Source organism: Heteronotia binoei, chromosome 5 (genome assembly GCF_032191835.1).
Source record: "Heteronotia binoei isolate CCM8104 ecotype False Entrance Well chromosome 5, APGP_CSIRO_Hbin_v1, whole genome shotgun sequence".
In the NCBI taxonomy this organism is placed as follows: Eukaryota; Metazoa; Chordata; class Lepidosauria; order Squamata; family Gekkonidae; genus Heteronotia; species Heteronotia binoei.
The window spans coordinates 105,314,396-105,338,447 of NC_083227.1; the positions used below are offsets into that span (position 1 = coordinate 105,314,396).

Consider the following 24,052-nt stretch of genomic DNA (forward strand, 5'->3'; position numbering starts at 1 on the left):
GCTCCCTGTCCTACAATACCAGAACTCAGGGGCACCCAATAAAGAAAAAATTCCAGCAAGAATTACTTCTTCACTGGGCAAGTAATTGTAAAATGTACAACCAGTGGACACAGTGATGGACACAAGCACTTTAAAGGGTGGTTAGAGAGATCCATCAGTCCTTAGTAGCCATGGTGACTAAGGGGAACGTCTGTATTCAGAGATAGTAATATCAGTGCTAGGAGGCAACATCAGGGGAAAGCCTTGTCCAGTATGCCCTGTTGTTGGCCCTCCAGGGCAACTGGTTGGCCATTGAGTGAAACAGGATGCTTGGACTAGATGGACTCCTGGAATGATCCAGCAGAGCTCTTCTTACATTCTGATCAGAAACTGTAGGAAACCCCTATGAAAAAAAGCAGCATTGATTCTAAAATATTTCTGTAGTCTTTCCCCCTTTACTGTGGGCCTTCAGTTCTCCTCACCAATGCCCTTATTCAAAGTTAGCCTAAGATGAAAAACAAATGCAAGCTTTTTTTTATATGTCTCTTGAAAAGTCCGGATGTATACACAAAGATGCTATACATGCTGATCTTTAAACTGCCCTGATAATATAGACAATTGCTATATTATCACTAGCCAGTTAATCTGGAGTTACCATTCACTCAGTTTTTAACAGTCCTGATAATGTTACTGGCTACCCGCTACATTCTAGTACTTTATGTGTTTTAAAAACATTTTTTACATGTACAATGTCCACACTTATTCATTCCTCACAGTGTCTCCTGCCAATCTCCCTTTTTTGTCTAGAATGTTAGCATCTTGGACTCTTTCCATCATTGTTCCTGTATTGTGGAATGAAATTCCAGAGGCACTCCAACAAGGAACCATCTTTGATGCTCTTTTCTAATGTAGCTAATGATGAGATATTTCACTCTTGAAAGCTTATACTGCCCACATATCTTGTTGGTCTCTAAGGTTCTATTGGACTCAAATTTAGCTCTTCCAGAGCAGACCAACATGGCTACCTTCTGAAAGAGTCTTTTCTGAAGTTCTCAAGATTGTTCTTTTTAAATAGGTGATATCAAGGGAAGGCCCAATTAGGCATGAACAAATTTTTTGGATAGGCAATCAGTGCATTGTTTGTTATTGTGTTTGGAGCTTGTGGCTTTATATTATATTTTGTACAATGTTTTCAATTTATAGACTAATAGAATCACAGAGCTGGAAGGGGCCATACAGGCCATCTAGTCAAACTCCCTGCTCAATGCAGGATCAACCTACAGCATCCCTGACAAGTGTTTGTTCAGCTGGTACTTAAAAACTGCCAGTGAGGGAGAGCTCACCACCTACTTAGGTAGCTGATTCTACTGCTGAACAACTCTTACTGTAAACAAGTTTTTCCTAATATCCAGCTGGAACCTTCCCACCCTTAATTTAGACCCATTATTATTAATCCTCTCCTCTGCTGTCAACAGGAACAGCTCCCTGCACTCCCAAGTCCCAACATTCCCAAGTCCCTCAGCCTTTCCTCATAGGGCTTGGTTTCCAGGCTCCTAATCATCCTCTGTACCTGCCCCATTCTGTCCACATCCTTTTTGAAGTGAAGCCCCCAGAACTGCACACCGTTCTCCAGGTGCAGCCTGACCAATGCAATGTATAGTGGGACTATGACAACTTGTGCTGCTTGGCTTTGTGGTAATGTGTGTAAGCTATCTTGAATTAAATAGGAAAAGAGATATATAAATATTTCAACCAAATGCATACTTTGTAAAGATTTTTTTTTAAAAAAAAAACTTTGAAAACTGTTGCCTGTGTCAACAATGAAAGCATCAGTGAAGTTTCTTAGGACTATTGTCCATTTACAATTTTTTCGCCTTCTTCTTCCATCTTAATTAATTTCTGTTTCTCTCATAAACCGACTGATTTACTCTTCATAGTTATAGATCAGTTGTAAATGTCATATCTTAGACGGGAGGCTCAAATACTGTTTTTCAGTTTGTAGACAGTGAAAGCCACTGCTATTTTTTAAAAATATCATTTTCATGCCCTGAGACCAGAAAGTAATTAATTCCACTGAAAATAAAGGAAGAGAAACAGAGCCTTTGCTAAAGGGAAACTTCTTCCAAATTACATACAGTAGGATCTTGTTGATAGGAACAGATTATTAGGAGGAATACATTGTGCTATATGGAACCCAAACTCCACTTGCAGGTAAACATGGGTGTGGGGGGGCACCCTCTCTGCAGTACAGAAAGGTCATAGTATGCAATCACCTTATATTAGGTTCTTTCTACACAAAACTGTTCTTGCATAGGGAATACATGGTGGACACCCAGTGTCTGACTATGATCCACAGAACATTACCTCACCTAACCCCTAAATTGCTGGAGGAATAAAATATTCCTTGCACTCAAATGGCAGTGTTGGCTTGCTGGTAAAATCCAGTTTATCCTGCAACTGCAACTACTGTAACAGCGAATTGTGTGGGTTATGGATGTTCACCATAAATATCTGGATGAATGCCACAAATCTCTCCTTCCCTATCTGTACTGCTTTGATGGGTTTACAGTGCTCAATTTCAAGAGTTTGTGCACTCCTTTCTGGCACTGGAGCATCTCCCCCCCCCCCCCAACTCAACACATAGAGAAAAAAAATCTGGCCATTGCTCCCTTTCATTACAGAGCTGGGGGGTGGGGAAGAGACATAGCACCGATGGTGCTGGCTTGAGGCTAACAGTACTTTAGTGCTTAAATAACTCTGGAGGTTGTCTAGAAAGGTCCTTAATCATAATGCTCCTTCTTACAAAGTACAGTCTGCAAATCTTGGTAAAAGTGCTGCTATATGTGGTACTGCTCCAAGTGGTTGACTATGGCTGTCTAATACCAGCTCTGATCTCAGCAGGGGAACAGCCAGTCAATTACAGAAGGGCAATCAATTTTCATTACATTTACTTCCATACCTATAAGAAAAGAAACTACCAACTCCTCCAGTAAAGGTGGCTTGGTCAGTTCTTTCAGTGCATGGAGCCTCTTCATTTTCTTTTTAACTTGGAGCCAGGTGAGAAAAGATGTGAAAATGGCCTAAACCCACTTTCCTTCCCTCAGTTAGTTTCTTCTGGGATTTGGCCTGGAATTCTGAACCCCATTGCAGTCTGGTCCAAAGTGTTCCGGGGGCTGGAATTAATAAAACTGGAACGGGTCTCCACTGTGCAACTGGTCCTCTGCAGGAACTGTAGGAAGTTCTCCTGGATAGATCCCTCTGGGCTGGAGACACACAACTCTTGGCTTAGAGGCTTATTGAGGCAGTGCCGCCCCAGCTTGGCTAACTCTTCCCTGATTTGGCGGTTTAGTAGCCCATAGAAAAAAGGGTTGATGGCAAAAGAAGAATAGGCGAGCCAGGTCACAACAGTCTCACCGTAGCCAGGGTTCATAGAGGGAGAGTTCATGGAACAATGTAGGTGGAAGGAAAAGAAAGGCAGCCAGCAACAGAGGAACTGTCCTACAATCAAGACCAGTGTCAAGGCAGCTTTATTCCCACCAAACAAACGTTCAGGTGACAGCCTAGGAGGCACGTTCCTGGTTGTGATGATAGTGACTTGGCTGTGAATGGAGTCCGATCTTTGTCTGGGTGTGGCAGTCCAGGATGGGGCAGGAACATGCTGCAGGGAAGCAATCCGAGCCACTTTGTAGATGCTGCCATAGACTGCAAAGATGATTAAGGTAGGCAATATGAAGCACAGAATGCTAAAGATAATCACAAATATCTTCTTGTGGGCTCCAGGGCTCCAATAAACAGTACATTTGCTGGCACTGCTGGCACCATTGTCTTGAGGCCAGCCTACCAGTGACAAAGCAGCAACCAAGATGGACTTAATCCAAATGAATGCCACAACAGTGACTCCAAGTCCAGTTGTCATCTTGACTTCATACCTCATGGGATGAACAATGTAGTAATACCGTTCCACACTGATGACAGAGATAGTGAGGATGGAGGCACTGATGAAACAGACATTCAGGAAGATTAATGTCTGGCATTCAGCAATGCTATATAACACTCTGTTGAAGCAGGTGGAGCTGGAGATGATCCCCAGGGGCATGACAAAAATGGCTGACAACAGATCTACTAGGCAGAGATGGCAGACAAAGATGAACTTCCTCAGCAAAGGCGTCTTGAGGATAACAACCATGACTGCTGTGTTGGCGACCAAAGCAATGACACTTAGCATGACCATGAAGAAAATGCCAATAGCCTCCTGGAACTGGAATACTTCCATTGAAAAGAATATATCATGTCCCTGGCTAGAATTAATCTGAGTTCTGTTGGGCATTGTCCCTGAATTCTATTTCAAAGTGATCAGTGCCTTCTTGGCAGTATGAACTGCCAGTGGATACGAGTACTCTTTGTCACAGCCACCATCTTTGGTAGTTCTTCACCCCTGCAGAGGACAAAAAACACATTTTTTTAGTAAAACTTAGTAAATGAGAAATGGATGGAATATGTGCTAGTAGCAAACAGACATGGTGACCACAGCACATGTATTTCTAAACTGCCAGCAATATTGAAACTGCAGCTCTGGAAATATATAGGTTGTGTTAGGAAATGATTCAGCATAACATATACATATTCCAAAATCCAGCTTTTTTTGACACTGAATTTTGGCCATCTTGATACAGAACCAAATTTTCTTTTTAAAAGTGCACACTGCATAGTTCCCTAAATAGTTTACAGTGGCATTCTCCCTTCCTGGATTTCTTCCCCAAAACAACTCTGTGAGGTAGGCTAGATTGAAAGAGACAGCTGGCCCAGGGTCGTACAGTGACCTTCATGGTGGAACTGAGCCTAACTATATGATACAGTGTTCCTGGGTATGTGTGCAGGTCCATCTGGCTGGGTCCTGTCAGTCAGGAGTGTTCTGTGAGTTCCTGACTGAAACTTAGATTCTCAGGCATGTGGGAGCTGATTTGGACTGGCACTGTGACAAATAGGAAAAGGGGCTTAAGCCTTCCCACCCCCAAACCTGAAATGGCACAGGGGATCTGCTAGTTGCCCTGTTGGGAAAACTTATGTGTAGCCCATCAGTACATGTGCAGATGCAAGTTTTCTTAACAGGTCTGTAAACAGTGTATCATGTATTTAGATCTTGAGTGGGATATTTAAACCCAGTTCTCCATTATAAGCATTACACCCAATGGCTCTCAAAGCCCCAGTTTTAAGGCAAATGAAGGACAAGAATATGGTGGATGTTATTCTTAGATTTCAGAGAGAAACTGGCACATTATGTTCAAATATCATAACAAAGATTTTATTTTGAAGTAAGGTATGCCACTCGACTCTGAGTTCTGCCTGTTTATCTTTTTAATGAGAACACTGAAAACTACAGCCTCATTGAACTAGGGGTGTGGGAGATGTTTGGGTTTTTAACTTAATACTGAATGTGCAGGGTAGAAGCCTTCAAGGTGGTGTGCATGGCAGATCTTCCACATTGGTGACACCAGGAAAGAGGACCTGGTTCTTGCTCTGTTGTCATCCCTGTAGCAGCATGGACAAGGCAGGCATCTACCTCAGAACGTTTGGTGCAAAATGTAAGGATCAAAGGCATCAGATTAGGCATACCAGTATGGTACAAACAACACAAACACATGCATTCTACTTCCCTCAGGCAACACAGTCCCTTGAACCAAACCTTTGAGTTCTCAAGCCTCCCAAATGCCAGTTCTCCACAATAGCCCTGGGGGCTCTCATTACTATTTGTAGGTATAACTTCTATTAATTTTTGATGTAAGGCTTTTCAGCTTCTCTCAAGTTTCCCTTTGAGGATGATAATCTGCATTAACATTTTGTCAGCTGAATCAAAGAAACAGCCAATATTCCAGTCCTCTTTGGGTGGTGGCATGGGGGATCCAGAAATCAACCTTGACATTTGTGGAAGAAGCAGACATGTCAAACAGGGTGGAATTTGAGACCTCAGTTCAGCCAACAGCATTCATAGCCTGATGAGCCAAACAGCATGGAAAATATGCAAATATTTTCACTGGAGCCGGTGATTAACCCCCTAGTAAAGGCAATGAAAGATAGTCCCTCCAGGGCTTTTTATGCAGAAAAGGCCTAGCAGAAACTTTTATGCAGAAACTAGCAGAAAAGCACTGTGTGAAACAATGGTGGTATCAGGGGTATGGCCTAATATGCAAATATTAGGCCATACCCCTGATACCACCATTGTTTCACACAGTGCTTTTTTGTAGAAAAAGCCCAGCAGAAATGCATTTGCATATTAGGCCATGTCACGAGCTGGGGCCGGGTCAGGCAAAATCCAGGGGCAGTCCAAGGTCTGTAGCTGGTGAGCAAAGAGGGTCCAATACATCAAAACCAAACCACAGTCCAGGTATCGCAGGTCAGAGGTCCAGAAGTCAAAGCCAGAGTCAGGGGGTCCAGACACCAAAGTGGCTGCTAGAATGTCAGGTAAGGGACTAGTTGCTTCCATAAAGCCTCCTCCCAAAGCCCACAGCTATATAGCCCTCTGCTGTCTGTTGCCCATTTGGGCTAATTGCTGACTCAGAGGGCGGCCAGGATCCTGCTGAGACTCAAGCATCCTCACTCCTAGAAGAGCCAGGATCTTTTTAAAACTCAGGGCTCAAGGAGCGTCTTGCTCGTGAGCGTGCCGCCCTCCTCCGATCCCTGAGGTCCTGACGAAGGCAGTCACGCACACGAGCCACCCGAGAGGGTAAGGCAGGGGAGCTTGGATCTTCTCCCGCAGGAGGCAGGGACACTGGTGCAGGTAGCCAGGGCACTGGTGCAGGTGGCAGGGGCACAGTTTCTTCTGCAGGGTCCCCAGCACCCATGACAGGCCACACCCTCTGATACCAAGCCCTCTGGAACTTTGTTCCTGTGTGTTCCTGCTCAAAAACATCCCCAAGTCCCTCCATCCACATTTTGATCCCACCTTAAGCCTCTTATTCTGTTACAGGAAGGAGAGGTTTGCCATTTGCTTTCACAGTTGCAGGACCAGCCCCTTTAAATACAAAAGAAATAAAATGAAACCTAACAAGCCTGCATTATGAAATCACTGCTTACGCAAGGGCAGAAATCAATCCAGGAGATACTAAGTGATTCATCCTAGACCAACTTTGTCTCCCCTAGGGGAAGAGAGGGATTTTCCTAATATATCTTCTCAGGGTTCAGCATAGTGGGAGTGGAGAGCAGTGCTCCTCTTTCTGCACAGTGACATCAGGTAAGTAGACTGACTTCCTCATTGGTTGCTAACGGTTTTACTTCCCTGGACTGAATTCTAGGGATATGCACAGAAATTTTATTGGGGTTTGGCTCATTGTGTTCGTTACAGGTTCTACTTGTATTCTTTAGTATCATTTTCTTCAGAGTGATAAACAGCATTTGGATACAGTTCTCATTGGTATCCATTCCCCTCTAAAACTTTTTTTGGGAAGCGGTTCTAACCAATGGGGATTAAATTCTCCACAACTGTACCTCTCCCTCCCCAGTGTTTAGACAGGAAGGAGAAAGCCTCACTGTTCTAAAGGCAAGTTAAACTCTCATGGAGGCCAAGGTAGGAGGGAAATGTTTCCTGCATTCATCACAGCAATGTAAGAGGTGTGCATGGAGGGCTGGCCAACCTTCAGTCATGTGCTCTAACTCTGTGAAATAAAAATGACTCCCCTGTCTTACACATAAATGAGTGGACTCAAGCACAACCAGATTCTCTTCCAGAGCTGCTTTCAGATGAGCGGAGAGATCATTTTACACAGAGAAACATTTTCCCTTGCCTATCTGTATGTATGTGTGTATCTGTTCTTTACTATTAGGAGCAGGCCTCATTTTGGGCAGAAGCTCACAGGAGCAGAGCTCCTGAACCTGTAAATTTTATTGTGTTCTTTCTTTCTTACCGCCCCCTCCCCCCAAATACTTGCTTCTGAGCTCCATTGTTCAAACCCCCTTTGAGAATTTTGCTGAACTCTAAGATTTGACAAACTAATATTTCCCCCCACAAAAAATGGGAAAATAACCAAAACATATAAATCAGACAGATAGAAATCTTCATCATGCCACTGTGACCACATAGGAGAAAGTAACTTAAAAAGTTCAATGGGAGTAAGGTTTTATTACGACAGGGCTTTTTTTTTTAGCAGGAATGCACAAGAATGCAGTTCTGGCTGGCTTGGTGTTGGGGTGTGGCCTAATATGCAAATAAATTCCTGGTGAGCTTTTTCTTCAGGTAAGCCCTATGTGAAACAATGGTGATGTCAGGGGTGGGGCCTAATATGCAAATGAGTTTCTGCTTGGCTTTTTCTACCAAAAAAGCCCTGATGACAATTATAATTCAAGAAGCATTTTAAGGTAGATGCTGAGCTGATATAATTCAGTACACCTTCTGATGATGTCGGGGTGTGTGTGCCATATGCAAATGAATTATGCTCATGAGCTCCAACAGTATTAGTTTTTAGCCTTGACCTGGATAACCCAGGCTAACACAGTCTCACCAGATCTTGGAACCTAAGCAGGTTTGGTCTTGGCCAGTACTTGGATGCTATGCAGAGGCAGCAATGGCAAAACACCTCTGAACATCTCTTGCCTTAAAAACTCCACCAGGAATCACCATAAGGCTGCTGTGTTGATGGCAAAACTTCCCTCCCATGCCTTCTGCTCTGCAAAGCAAAAGTGGGGGGGCAATCAACTTGCAATGGAGAGAGAACACAGGTCCTTTATGCACATACAGCTTACTGTGAAGAATCTGAACAGTTTCTTTAAGGGTGATTTTGAATTCTGTGCCTACAGTATGCATCATTCTTTTTATCCAGTGTATTTATTCTGCAGCCCAGAATATATACACCGGGCTCTGAGCTGCCTTCTCATGCCACCCGGTTTGAACAGTTCAGAGCTGCCTTCTTGTGCTGCCTGGTTCAAAAGCTGGCCAACAGGAGAGGGCAACCCAGTGAGGAGTCATTTTTTTGCAAGCAGCATGAGACTAGTGATGGTTTCCTCTCCTACCACTAGACTCATGTCACTTCGATTTTTTAAAAATGTAGGTGCGAATTGGCCTATGAGGGGCAGGGACAGGGCAGGGGAGAAATCCAAGGGAATCTGTATATTCTTAGCTTACCTTTGGCTTGAAAGTGAAGCAAGGGGGAAACTGCTTCAAAACCACTGTCACAAAACCCAGGGAAACAACAAACAGAAAGTGAATTGAATGCTGAAGGGAGGAAACAAAATGCAGACAAAAAAGAAAACCCAACAGACATGCATGGTGAAAGTGAGGCAAAACACCTATGCATAAAGGGCCAGAATACAAAAGGATCTGCTCCCCATCCCAAGCAGTGAGGCAGCCCTTATTGTCTTGCAGACTATGTGAGTAAAGACTTTTCCTCTGGGGTGGGTGCCAGGCTTGGTGCTAGGCCTGGGGGAAGGTATTAGAGAAGGATGTCCCACTCCTGCACTCCTGGGAGAGTGCAAGCAAAAGATTTGTTGCTACCCTCAGGCTAACACACAAATGCTGGAACTGCTTGGCCAAATGTTGTAAAGCTTGCACAGCATTAAGCAATTGAGCCAACAGTGTGATTGGGAGAAGTGCTGTGCATCGGTCAGCAATGAATGATGCTGTTATGTGAACACAGGCTTAAGTTTCTGGTTGGTCAATGTGTCTGTCAGGCACACATCTGCTAAGTCTACTCCTGTGCTCTTTGGGGAAATGATAATTTCAGGATAGGATAGGGAAATAGAAAGCTGAGTGCAGCTGCAGCACCAGGAAAACAGCCAGATCTCACCAACACAGTTCAGAAGTGTTCTTCACATTAGGTACTCTTCTGAACAAGGGCATGCGCAATTTGTTTCCAGTTAGTTTCTGAGGTGAAATGCACATTCCTATTGTATGCTTTGGTCTCATCACTTTTTATGGCCTGAAGAACGTACTACAACTTTATAATCATGTGGGATTGCACCAAAATATACAAACATGCACAAGTATGTAGGCATGGATGAAGTAGGGTATGGTAGGAGGGAGCGTGATTTGGCTTCCTTGCTGAAACTAAAGGAAGTCTGCATCTGATCAGTGCTTGGGAGGCACATTACCTGTGAATTTATTTGTGCAGCCTTGAAATCCCATGATGGAAGAAAGAAAGGCTATGAATAGATAAATGCTCCCTTCGATTGGCTTGTATCCTATCTAGATTTCTGTGGGCACAATGAGGGGGAAATAATTTTTGCTGACTCTCCCTCTCTGTGATAGCCCTCAGCTATCCCAAAATGCTGCTCCTGGGGTATAGGGGATTTCACAGCAATTGCTTGGGGCAAACAGGGGGTCTCTTGCAGGAAGGAAGAATCAGCAAGAATCATTCCCCTCCTCCTTGTGTTTTAGAAATCAAGACAGGATCTAAACCACTGAGTCAGACCATCTACCCAGCACACAAGAGGCAGAGGCAGCAGGGAGACCCTGAACCTGGATCTCTCTGCATGCAAAGGATGTTTGCTTTGTCGCTGAGAGAAGTGCATACTGCCTAACAGTTACAGCACAGGTTTTTAGACATTCATGGAAGCATGTTTGCTTACTGATGGTTATATTCATGCTCTCTCTCTCCCCCCCCTCTAAAATCATCAGCATGCTTCCATTTTAAATACAATCACACAGGAAAAAACTACTATGCCTCTCCCCCTTTCAGAAGAGGAATGAAATGGTAGATGGTCTGATCCACAGGATAATTCTCATGAAAAGCATGGGGACACTCTCTTCCTCCTCCCTTCCCTAGTAAGAGCAATAGATTCTTCCTCAGATTGAGTTGCCTGGGCAACCCCACAGTTGTTGAAAAGGGATCTGGACATATAGGAGCTGCACCCCAGCAACAAAACAGTCCAGCAGCTTCTGCTTGTACTTCATTAGCTAGGCCCGCTGCACAATCCTGCATCTTCCCTGGGAATCCCCCTGAAATGAACACATGCCCTTTAGAGAGCTATCCCCAATCCCTGGTTGATACTTTGTGGAAACGGGACTGGAGTTCAAAGCAAAAGCATGGAAAAGGGAAATGAGAAAGAGGAGCAACATTGTGATGGAGCGGAGCTGCAGAGGCCAGACAGAAGAGGAAAAGCCAAGGCTAACAACTCCTGCTTTACCACCTAATGTTTTGATGGCCTCCATCACAAGTAGCAATATTTTCCAGAGAGCATACTTCATATTTGGTGCTCTCAAGGCTTCTGCTGTAAAAAGAATAAGAGAAAAATATCTCCCGTCTCTGTGCATTTTTAGAGCCACAGCTGTTCCTAGGGTTGCCTGGTTCTCCTGGCCATTGGTGGGGGATGGGGGTAGGATTGCCAGCCTCCAGGTGGGGCCTGGAGATCTCTCCCTTTTACAACTGATCTCCAGTTGGCAGAGATCAGCTCCCCTAGAGAAAATGCCTGCTTTGAAGGGTGGACTGTATGGCACTGTACCATACAGAGGCCCTGCTGCTCCCCAAACCCTGCCTTCTCCCAGATCCGCCCCCAAAGTCTCCAGGTATTTTCCAACACAGACCTGGCAACCCTATATGGGGGGTAAGGTTACCACCAGATCCATGTTGGGAAATGACTCCAGATTTGGGGGTGGAGCATGCGGTGGACAATGACCTCAGGAGGTACAGTGCCATAGAGTCCACCCTCCAGATCAGCCTCTTTCTCCAGAGCAGCTGCTCTCTGTGATCTGGAGATAAGCTGTAATTCCAAGGGGTCCCCAGAGCCTACCATGAGGCTACCCGACTGCTTTCCCATGTATTTGAAAGGTATTCCAGGATTAGGAATTCTGGGTTACTTCACATAGAGAGTGGCAGCTCTAAGACCAAGGACTGTGTCCCAACCACTTGGGAAGGCAGCAAGATAAAGTGCGAAGTTATCTGGGCAAGAACAAACAGCTCTGGTGCCTTGTTCCTAGTATGTGGCCTCCGCTGATCCTGTGACACCACAAGAGCAGCTAGTGCCTGGCACAGAGCATATGGGGACTGGTAAACTCCATGGAGGAACTGGCTGCCTGAGATCAGGTGTTCTAGGAACAGATTCGTCCCACAGATCCCTGTCTCACTTGGGGCTTACCTTGCTATTAAGAAAAAATAGGTACCTAGTTATATGTAAAAATTTCCTACCGTTCACAACAGAACTGAATACCAACATCTGGCAACAGTAGCATCTTTTGGGCTCAGGGTTATCTGCTGTCAGGGCTTTTTCTTTTTTTTAGCAGGAATACAGTTCTGGCTGGCTTGGTGTCAGGGATTGTGGCCTGATATGCAAATGACTCCCTGCTGGGCTTTTTCTACAGAAAAGTTCTTTCTGCTGTCACCCCTGCCACAACCTGAGCGCTTCTAGAGCACCATCCCCATATCTTTCTCTCTATCATGTCTATTTCTTGTCCCCCAAAGCCATACCTTTTTAGTTCCCTGTCCACATGATTGCTCCACCTGTCCCTCCCCCACAGTTACATCCCAGCCTTCCTCCAAAGAAATCAGGTCAGTTAACTTTGTACCTCCCTTGTATCACACAAAAAACCCTGTGAAGAAGGTAAGGCAAAGAGAAAGAGTGACTGAGCCAACCACATTTTCCCCCTTCTCTCCCTCTCAATAAAGGAACCACTGAATTTATAGCCAGGCTCCAAGGGTGACCAGGGCATCCCAAATTTTGTTCCCCTATTCTCAATGGCCCTGGCTATAGGTATATTCGCACTGTCCTCCTTTGTAAATGTTGAATTGTAAGACACTGGGTCTACTGTGGCAAGTAATTGTGAATCCCCCTAGCATTCAGACCACTGGAGGAATAATTCCATTCTCTTTCCTTCCATAGGAAGAAAGGTTGCCAGTCCAGCACTGGCAACCTCAGGATACATGAAGGGCAGAGTCTGGACAATTGACTTTGCATCAGCACCACAACATCACTTCTGGAGTGAAGCGGGAAGCCCCAGCATGGTGGTGTCACTTCTAGCTATGTATGAGACACCAATCATCCAGACTCTGCCCCTGCCATCTCCCAGGTGTTGCCAGTACTGGGCTGCTACCTCATAGGGCTGCCAGTCTCCAGGTGGAGCCTGGAGATCTCCTGCTTTTACAACTGATGTCCAGCTGGCAGAGATCAGCTCCCCTGGAGAAAATGGCTGCTTTGAAAGGTGGACTCTATGGCATTGTACCCTGCTGAGGTTCCTCCCCCGCCCCCCCCCCCCACAAACCCTGCCTTCTTTCAAATCCACCTCCAAAGTTTCCAGGTAGTTACCAACACAGACCTGGCAACCTTATCTACAGAAGAAAAAAGAACAAAATAACTCCTCTTGTAGTCTCCCACTATAGAGGGGAGACTTGACAAGGTTCATGGAAAACCATTTCACAAAAGGCATGCATTCATTCTTTCTGACAAAAAAATGTCTTGGCCTTGTGGCTAAAATTCATTGCACCCACTACGATTCCATCTCTGTATGTAGTAACTTTTGAGGCTGCCTTCACGTGTACAACCAGCAGTATGGGAGCCACTCTGATATGATGCTGCAGGGTCACTTGTGTGAACAACGCCATTATATGCAACAGCTCATGCAGCTGGCCCTTCTCATGTGGTCTCATTGCTTCAAGATGCTCAAAAGCAGCATGAGATTGCCACATATGGAAGTAGCTCCCATGTTGCTGACTGTGCATATGAAGAGGCCTCAGAGCCATGATAATAGTGGTAGCCCCTGAGCCACTCGTGGGAAGGGCGGGATATAAATCCCGGAATGAATGAATGAATGAATGAATAAATAAATAAATAAAAATAAGAGAATTAAATGGTGAAGAAGTAAAGCTGTCACTGACACTTCCCACCACATGCTGAAGAGGCAACTCATTTTCAGTTTAAATTTAAAATGAAAACTACCTTGCCTCTTCAGCAGTAAAAGGAGGTGTAGTAGAAAGTTTCTACTACCCTCAGTTTTGTACACAGTTCACCCTGTTACATCCACAAAGCCCTGGTGATCTGCAGCCACAGTAGATCAATATGGGTTTAAATTCAGAAACCTTTTAAGCTTTCTACCTTCTGGTGGTTGTAAGGTAAGAATATGGTCTCATCCACAAAAGAATGAGAAAATTCATATAACAATTCACTTAAAAATATACTTCAAGAAGGGTAGCAGAACTGCCCTCCAGAGAGAATGTAAGGAATATTAAGGGGGGGGGGGACATAAATCCAACAAGCCAGAAGTGTCTGTATTCTAGCTTTTTTTAAATAACAGTAAGTTTAGTTTCTGCTAACTGTTTAGGGAGGTTGTTAAATTGCAACATTTCTATTAGGACCCTTCTTTTTATTGCCTGTTTTCTAGGAAATAATTTTTGTACCAATATCATCTTTTATATCAGAAGAAGCTTGCTGGATCTGATTAGCACCTACCTAATCCAGCACCCTGTTCCTCACAATAGCCAGCCTGATACTTCCAGGAAGTGCAGAAGCAGAGCATTAAAGCAGACAGCCCAAAGGAAGGCCCAAATGTCAAAAGAACCACCATACCTACTGATGGGGCAGCAAAGTTGGGGGAAGAGAAGGGGGTTATAGCTGGCCAGACATACTTGGAACTAGTAGCTTTCAGCACCTCAGGGGGTCACCTCAGACTCTACTGGTGGCTGTACAAGTGCAGGACACAATGCACAGAAGTCATGCTCATCACCTTCTCCTGTGCCACAGGCTCTTGCTGTGCTCCTATAGCCTTGAGGCTCTTCCTGGTGGTTTGGGCAGATAAATAGTCCTGACTGTTAAGCAAAACAGTTTGGCGCACCTCTGTTTGGCACATGAGCCAGGGGTTGCCTGCCCCTGCAATAACCTTTCCCTACACTGTTTGCTACATTCCTGTCCCAGGGCATACTGCCTAAAATAAAGAGCCACCCTGGGAGGTTTTTTTTTTTGATGGCCAGCAGCAACCATGACTGTGGTTTCCTGATCAGAGAGACCTAACTTCTACAAAAGCATAGTTGTCCCCTGAGCGCTATTCTACATTCTCCTGTGCCCTTTTCCTTGACAGCCTTGACAACAAAGTTAAGGTTAAGCTAAATGAAAGCTTCTCACTCTTTCAACTAATTGAAATGACCATACAAAGAAATTTTATTTTTAGAATACAAACTCTTTTTTACCAAGCTAAGCAGTCCTGGGCTGCCCTCCTCAATTTACTATAATGAGTCAAAGTCTCAATCGCAGCATTTGTTTCCTTCTTGGTGTTCAATTTGGCATGAGTTGTCACTTTCTAAACAAGGTGACCAAATTTCAACCCAACATTTTAACCAAAGGTGCACCGGCTTCCCTTTGAACAAGAGTATTTCTGCTTCCCTGCCATTTCTGGAATGCCACACCCTAATATGTCCCAGAATTGAAATGAGAAGGACATGGCTTTGCATGCAAAGAGCTGGGCCCATTTACAGAAAGGAGCTGTGCTGCACTTTCTCTCACCTGCAGCACTGTCCCGTTCATATCAGCTCCCTCCCCAGAAACTCCCACAAAGAAGTCACTCACCCAATTCCAGAGCACCCGGAGGCTCTTCAGTGGCCAGCAGCAGCTGCCCCAATTGTGTTCTCCTCCTGGTCAGCAAGTTCGTCATAACTTCCCTGAATGGGCAGATTGGCTCCTTCATGCTAACCAAGTCTGCCTTAGCAATGCTCCATGTTTCAGTGTGCCTTTGTTTTTCCTGGACAGCAAGGCAGTGATGCCCTCCTTGCTTTACTACCACCTCGGCAAATAGCAGAGACTATTGTCCTATTTACAATGACCTGCTTTGTTTGTGGAATCAAAGTCCTTTCCTGCTGTACTGAGAAGAGAGCCTAGGCAGGAGCAGCTATTGCATCCTGAATCTCATTCAGCACTGGGAGGATGCTGAGATGCACAAAATCCCAGGGAAGGCATTGCCTGTCCGGATGGCACCGTTAGATTCTCCACACCTGGAATGGAGCTGGGAGGCTGCAGCAGCAGCAACTGCTGGCTGACTCCCGCACTGTGGATGGCACAGGCTGTCACATCTGGGCTCTGCCCGGCCTTTTAAAGCATTGTCTGTCATTCACAGAGAGAATTCTACTGGGTCCTAAGACACTCTCGCCATGATGCACACCAGATGACCCTGGGTTCACACTGCAATCAAGCAGGGCAGGAGGCTCTGAAGCTGCTCTGCAAGGATTCTTTTTTACTGGGGAGAGGACTGGCCTGGTCAGATGGAGCAAGTATTACCTTAAGAGAGAAAAAGAATCAATATGCAAAGGCCTCTCTCCCCCCCACCCAACAGTGAATATGGAGCTAAGGCAGCTCCCTGTCAGCTCAACAAGGCCTGCAATGATAAATGCAGGGTGTCCACCTGGCCAATTAAAAAAAGGGGGGCTGTTTTAATCTACACATTGCTAGTCATATGCATGCATACACACACACAGAGCCTCAGAGCTAAGTGTGGGCCATTATAAATGGGCATGCATTTGCATGAATTAACACAGCAAATATGTGCTGGCTCTTTCTTGGCAACAGTATTATAGTTTTTGGCTTGTAGTACAACCCAGACATCATACGGGGATCTCTCTACAAATTAGGGGGGTGGTCTATGGTCTCTCTTTTGGTGGTATGTGCAGAGCTCTCTTTCAAAGTGTGAGGAATCCCTGGTATCCAAACAGAAATAACCCAGCCAGTGAAGGCATGGGAACAAGACCAATAGGATCCCCCCCCCCCATTAGTCACGTGTACCCTTCTTAGGAGGGTCACATGTGATTGGCAATAAAAAAGGGTTTCCAGCAGTAATGATTCAAGTCTTGTAAAGTCATGGACAAGTTGTCCTGCAAGACTCATACTTGAAACAGTTCAAATGCTAGTATAATTACTATTGTCTAATAATGGTTATCAGTCATAAGAATTAATTGGAACTTCCACGAACAAAGGCAGTATCTCTCTGAATTACAGTTACAGCAGACAAAAAAGAGGATGGACCTTACTTAGGAGCTTTGAGAGGCATTTTGTTAACTTGAACTGGGAACAGAATGGAAAGCTGGACTAGATGGGTTTTAACCCACCCAAAGATAGAGGGTGGCCCGCAGACCCTGCCCCCAGTCATTCATTGGTCACACCAGTAAATGTTGCACGACACAAAGGAGGTAGTTAAATGAAATTGCTTGTAATAAACATGATCAGTTATGCATGTTAATTATTCAGAAGTATCATTTCACTTATTTTTCACTGAACTATTATGTCTATCCTCAATGGGACTCAACCAGCACAACTCCAAATTTCTGGCTGTGGGCCAAGACCTTTGTAGAGGGGTGAATGGATCTCCAAGACTGTAATTATGCATCATTATTTGTTATACCCCACCTTTCATCAGTCCTAGGCTTGCCACTCTCCAGGTCCCAGCAGGGGATCCCCCGGATTTGCAGGCTCCTCCCCACCCCCAATCAGCTGGCCAATGGAGGGAAGCCCCACTCAATAGCCACCATGTACGTTTCCACTTGGGAAGAGTAGAAGAAGCTTGGAAGCACTTGTTTTTTAGAAGGTGTGTGCGCCTTTAAATCTGCAGGAGCCAGGCTGAATGGGGGCAGGATGAGCCCACAGAACAACATAGCTGTTCCCACTGAGCTGTGAAGCTGTAAGAAAAGAGGGGAAAGCAGCCCAGACCATCTGTTTATTTTACAATCCTTTCAGAAGTTGTTTGCATAGTAAAGGGTAAACTAGAACCTTTGGTTTCCCTGTGTCAGTCTGAAGAACTTGTTTGACTATACAGCAGATGGTTACATTCAACAACATGAGTAAATTGCCCCACTGAGACCACAAAAGTGTGAGCTAGCAAACTGTTTATTTGGACTGTTTTGTGAGTGTGCATGTGTGTGTGTTAGTGAGCGTGAAGCTTCTGGGGGATGAGGAAATGAAGACTGTATTCAGGGGAGCTGCACTGGTGCATTTTTATTTATTTATGTATTTTAGGAAATTGGAAAGTCTCCTGGCTCCTCCCGCAAAGTCCCCAGATTTTTAAAGTTAGACTTGGCAACCCTAATCTTGATCTCTTTATGAATTTCTAATTCCAGGTAGGATTTCCAATCTCCAGCTGGGGTCAGAGGATTCCCTGGTTTGGAGGCCCTCCCACTGCTTCAGGTTAGTAAAAAGTGCGTGTGTGGAGAATGTCTGCTGGGCACTTCAGTATACACTCTGGAGACCAGTCCATAGTGGGTATTTGGGCTCTGGGAGGGGTGTTTTTTGAGGCAGAGGCTTCAATTTTTCAGCATAGCGTTTGGTGCCCCTCTTTTAAAAAACCCATATTTCAAAAAGATTGGACCTATGAGCCCCAAAAGAAGGTGCCCCTATTATCCATTATTTCCAATGGAGGGAAGGCATTTAAAATGAGTGTAGCCCGTTTAAATGTGACGTCCAGAACTCCCTTTGGAGTTCAGTCATGCTTGTCACAACCTTGCTTCTGGCTCCACCCCCAAAGTCTCCAGACTCCACCCCCAAAGTCCCCAGATATTTCCCAAGTCAGACCTGGCAACCCTAATCAGACCACTTCACTAGCAATACTTATAGTGGTACGGATCTTGTTCATGTGCAAACTCTCACTAGCAGATAGTACAACTGCTGATGTTCCATCAGTGTTGACAATGTTGTCAAAATGTCTTTTATGTGTGGCCAAGGCCCATAGTATGGAATCGTCAAATGGAGTTCTCTTCCCAATCAGTGTGTTTGCCATATGCTGACTCTTTACAGCCCAAGCTAGATGGAGCTTGGAGCAAACACATAGAGCTACCTTATACAAAGCAGCACATCAGTTGTCTATCAGAGAGATAGATTATTGGTCTTTCGACTAGGAATACTAGGGATTGAATTTGTGATTTTCTACATACAATCAGATGCTCTGGCACTGAGCCACAGCTCCTCCCGTAAACAACTATTCCCGTTTGGTTATACCAGTACATTGCTGCATTGCCAACATAAAACTACGAAAAGAAATTTCTCTGTTCTTCCTCCCTTCCCCCTCCACTGGGGGTTCATATATCTCAATCTGCCCTTGCAGACAGAGTTTATTGTAAAAGCATTTGTCTACATTTGCCCCTTCTGCTTTCCAGTATCACTTACTGCATGTAAGAGAGCATTTTCCTCCAGACCTTTCTGTTTGTCCAGTTAATGAAATGTTTGCAAAGCACTCAGTAATGAAGAGGCTTCAAAAGAAAGTGCATGACATCCACTGCAAGGGCTGCTAGGTCTCCATCATCCCAAACCCAAGGACTAATGGGGCGAGGTGTGGTGATGCGACATTGAACAGCAGGACTAATGATAGTACTACAACATACTCCTTGGAATTGTATCATGTTTTATCTGTGAATGTGAGGAGTGAACTTGATTGCTCACCACATTAAAAATAAGCATACTATAAATAATGTGGAAATTAACAATTCACTAAACATAAAATGTAGAACTACCCTGAAATTTTGAGGCACCCTGAGATGCTGAGATGTGAGTTTCTGAGCCAAAGCCTGAGACTGGGCAAGCATGCCCAGTATCATACTTCCTCCCAACTGCATAAGAGAGATCAGTTATGAAAGAGGGCTGTGAGACAGAACGGCAAGATGGCGCTGTGATGCAGAGTTTGTTCACGGAGCTCCGATGAACACTCTGTTTTGGCAGGCTCCCTGGGGGATACCTTGCTATATACCCCCTAACAGAAGCGTCTGGGGACGCTTCTCAGTCTGAGGAGCTGGCAGAGAATCTGGGGGGAAGCGGAGGCTTTCCCCGAGAGCTCAGCCTTTCCCGCTGACAAGAGCCTTCCAACGCTGGTGCGTCAAACTGGGCCGCCGGAAAGGAGCAGACAGGGCTTTGAACTCCAACTTTTTTTCTTTGCCTATTTGGATAAACGAAAACAGATATTGAAGAAACAGAAACTCAAGCCTCTTTCGTTGAACAGGGTGCCAAAATCTTCAAGCGCAGCGGTGAGTGCGGGCGAAGAGCGAAAAGCCGAGACGCGGCTCGCTAAGCGCGAGAGAGCCGGGTGTCGCTAGCGGACGGCCGCCGAGGCGGAGACAGCGAGGCTTGGTACGTTTGATACAAGAAGGGAGAGATCTCAAGCTGGGACGCCCTTTATTTGTTTCATATTCTCTTATAACTTATGGGAGAGAAATCTGAGCAGATAAGAGGGGGCTGAAAACGAAGGCGGTGGCTGCCTCGGGAGTTGTGACGATGTATGAGAAGTGAAACAGAAAGCTTCGGAGAAAATTCCTTGACTTGCCATTTCTTGGGAAGCCGCGGGGCTGGGTAGTGACTCTAAGAAAAGAAGGGGGGAACAATAAACGAAGCCAAGATTAGAACCTTGGTCATAATATTTTTAAGCCTGTCAGAAACTCTAAAATAAAAGAACAGGAGACTGTAAGCTGGCAACTGCACTTTTGGTGCGAAAAACTGGAACGGTAGAGAAACCCCCCCTCTTGGCATTTTTATAGAGTTAAGATGGCGACGGACGGCAGAAAGAGATCTGTGTAAGAAGGAACTTGGGAGGGCACAGCAGATAGCGGACAGCCGAAAATTGGATTAAGGTCTGTGGAAGCGAGAGGAACGGCTAGAACCTGTGGAAAAGGTCCGTTTGGAGTGTTGAGAAGGTGTAAAGGGGGAAGAGACAGTTTTTAGCTGTATTTAGCGGCTGCATCTTCCCTGAAGAGTGGTTAAAGACAACTCACACAAGAGAAAGACTTAAGAAGACTAGAAGAAAAGAAGATCTGTAGAAAGAAGAAAGAAGGATAAGGGAGAAAGAAGAAAGAAGAAAAGGGACTGTAAAATTAGACTATTGGTGACTATTGGCAACTATATTAAGACATACATTGTAGAATATATAATCTGTTTATTTAAGGAAATTAGGAATAAGTAAAAAGGGGGGGAACCTCTATTCTATATTGAGAGTATGTAACTATGGTGTTGGTACGGATTGGCTGAATGATTAGGGGTTTGTAGTTGGATTAATTAGACTAAATTAATTTATTGACATTAATCTGTTTTATTGAGCTAAGTAACCTGATTAACTGATTAATTAATTAATTGATTCATTGATTTATTGATTTATGCCCTGATTGATTGCTACTGATTACTGATTATTGTTCACTGTTTGTTGAGATTGATACTATAATTTGTCTGAGCTGTTTGAAATTGAAGTTTGAGAAATGGTGAACTGCTTATGGTTCCAGGGTAAGTTTAGGTGCCTAGAATCTAGTAGACTATAGATTAGGAGTGCAGAGTATAGAGTGCACACTAATTCAGAGGTCTTGGGTGCTTTACGGCCCTCCATTTAGGTCTGTGCCTCAAGTAGGATATTAGAAAAGCTATTAAGAGGAAGAAACTAGAAATGGAAACTAAAATTAAAAAATTGGGTCAAGCTACCCCCCCCGGGGGGAGTAAAGTAGGCACATCTATAGGCAATCAAGATTCAATCGAAAAGCTCCAAAATATAATGACGGCCGGATTCAAACAGAATCAAGAAGCGCTGGAAGAAGTTAAGACACAACTGTTAACTGAAATTAAGAAAACCAATGAGCAGGTTGTGGAATTTCAGAAACAGCTACTAGTCAATACCCAACAAATGCATGAACTCTCAGCTAAAGTGAGAGATCTTCAAGATCAAGAAGAAATCACCTCTGCAGATATACAGGAAAACAAGGCTAGTATGTCCGAGTTAGAAAATAGGGTTGCCAGACTCGAAATGGAAAAGTCTGCGTATATTCTTAGATTCCAAAACTTTCCTGAGGAAAAAGATGAGAATGTAGAGAATAAGATTGTCGACTTGTTAAATGCAGAAGAAGAACAAGAACTTCTGAAGCAAGGTAGATCAGAAATTGAGTGGGCCAGAAGAGTGTCTTCGGCGTATACCAGGAAATTCAACATTCCTAGAGAAATCCAAGTTAAATTCATTCGTACTGCGATATGTGAAAACATCTTGAGCTCAATTAAAAGAAAACCCCTGACTTGGGAAGAAAAAGAAATTAAAGTTTTAAGAGATATCCCTTGGTCCATAAGAAAAAGAAGATTTGGATATAAAAAACTGACTAGCTGGCTCATGAAGCACTCAATACAATACAAATGGTTGATCCCAGAAGGACTCTTCTTTACATATCAATCCAACAGATATAGCATAACATCAGTTGAAAAAGCTGAAGACTTTTGGAGGAAACAGATAGAAGGACAATATCAAGATTCTGACTCAACGGAAGACAGAGAAGAAGAAGAAGAAGGTGAGAACAAAGGACAGGAAGGAAGAGATCAGCAGGAGAAGAAAAAAGAAAGAATAAAGACAAGATCACAAACCCAAAAAAGACAGAAAAAAACAGTAGATAATTATTCAGCGGCAAAATGACGACAAAACCCGGAGTACAGATCTTTTCAGTCAACATAAATGGCCTCAACGAACCAAAGAAGAGGAAAAGACTGTTTTTACAACTACAGAAGACTGGAGCCCAAATAACATGCTTACAAGAGACTCATATAAAAGATGGCGATACAAAATATCTCCAGAACAAAAAATTAGGCCAACTCTATTATTCATGTGACTCAAAGAAGAAAAGAGGCGTAGCCATCTATGTGAAAGAATCAATACCATCTAAACTGTTATTTAAAGACGAACTTGGCAGAATCATAATGATCGAATTGGAATTAAACGGGAAAAAAATAATCTTGGTTAACATTTACGCTCCGAACAACAATCAAGAGCAATTCTTTGCTAAGCTCCATGAAAAACTAATAAATTGCAACTTACAGAATTTGTGTATTGTGGGTGACTACAACGCCATATTAGATATCGACAAAGATAAGAAATATGTGAACACCAAGGGGAAAAAAACCCGAACTCAACTCCCGAAATCATTTTTTAAGCTGGCTGATGAGTACAACTTGATTGACGTATGGAGGATGAAAAATCCCCAAACAACTGACTTCACATACTTTTCTCATGTACATAGTAGCTGGTCCAGATTGGACATGTGCTGGTTGTCTGCGTCTTTAGGATGGTCGGTTATTGAAGCTAACATCAATCCTAGGTCTTATGCCGACCATAACCCTATACAGATTATCTTGAAAGACTCAGCATGTAAACCCCGCTGGACTCTTAATACACAAATCCTAAAAGAAGAAGCATTCTTAGAGAAAGCAAAAAAGGATATTAAGATGTTTTTTGATTGTAACTTAAAAAAAGACACCCCAGTACAAGTAGTCTGGGACACGTTCAAGGCCTTCTTTAGAGGGATCGCGATTAGTTATACAACCAAAAGGAAAAAAGAGCGGATGAAAGCATACAATGATTTAGTGGCTGAATTGGGAAATTTGGAAAAACAACAAAAAAATAAAAGTTCCAAAGAAGTATTAGTCAAAATATATAAGACTCAACATGAAATAAATCTGTTATTAATGGATGAACTCGAGAAGAAAATAATATGGGCCAGACAAAACTACTTTGAGAACACTAACAAACCGAGTAGATGGTTGGCATATAAACTAAGAAAAGAAAGAGAGAAGAAGGCCATAAGAGTGCTTAGAAATGAAGATAATGAAGAAATAACCGAAAAATCTCAAATAAACGGAATTGTACAAAGATTTTACCAGAACCTATATAAAAGACAAGAGATTGCACTTCAGACCCAGGAAGAGTTTATTAGTAAGCTTCGGACCAAGAGTATCTCAGAAGATCATTGTAAGGACCTGGAAAGTAACATTACAATGCATGAAATAACTGAGGCATTGAAAACGCAGAAACCTAATAAAGCTCCCGGACCAGATGGCTTACCCATTGAAGTTTTCAAAGCTTTTGAAGAGAATTTACTCGTTCCTTATAAATACTTGATAGAGGAGATCCAGGAATCTGCCAAACTTCCCTCCTCATGGAATGAGGCTTTGATATCATTAATTTATAAGAAAGATTTGGACCCTATGGATATACGTAATTATAGGCCGATTTCGCTTTTGAATTCGGACTATAAGATTTTCGCAACAATCCTGGCTAACAGGCTGAAAAAGATTGTCCATACAGTTATTAATGAAGACCAGACGGGGTTCATCCCTGACAGAGCAATACGGCAAAATACAAGATTTTTTATAGACATATTAGAATATTACCGATTACACCCAGGGA

At 43.8% G+C, this 24,052-nt stretch overlaps 1 protein-coding gene across 1 annotated transcript; it reads right to left on the reverse strand.

Moving 5' to 3' along the window:
• Window positions 1-2,912: 2,912 nt before the first annotated feature.
• GPR62 (G protein-coupled receptor 62) lies at window positions 2,913-16,052 on the reverse strand. The gene is made up of 2 exons (XM_060239980.1): window positions 15,454-16,052; window positions 2,913-4,414 (listed from the first exon to the last, which is right to left on the reverse strand). The coding sequence occupies exon 2, from the start codon at window positions 4,304-4,306 to the stop codon at window positions 3,080-3,082; it is 1,227 nt and encodes a 408-aa protein (XP_060095963.1). The 5' UTR covers window positions 4,307-4,414; window positions 15,454-16,052; the 3' UTR covers window positions 2,913-3,079.
• Between the last annotated feature and the right edge of the window lie 8,000 nt (window positions 16,053-24,052).

Bases quoted from the DNA above. Each gene is read 5' to 3' on its own strand.
- GPR62 (XM_060239980.1), bottom strand. From the start codon at position 4,306: ATGCCCAACAGAACTCAGATTAATTCTAGCCAGGGACATGATATATTC.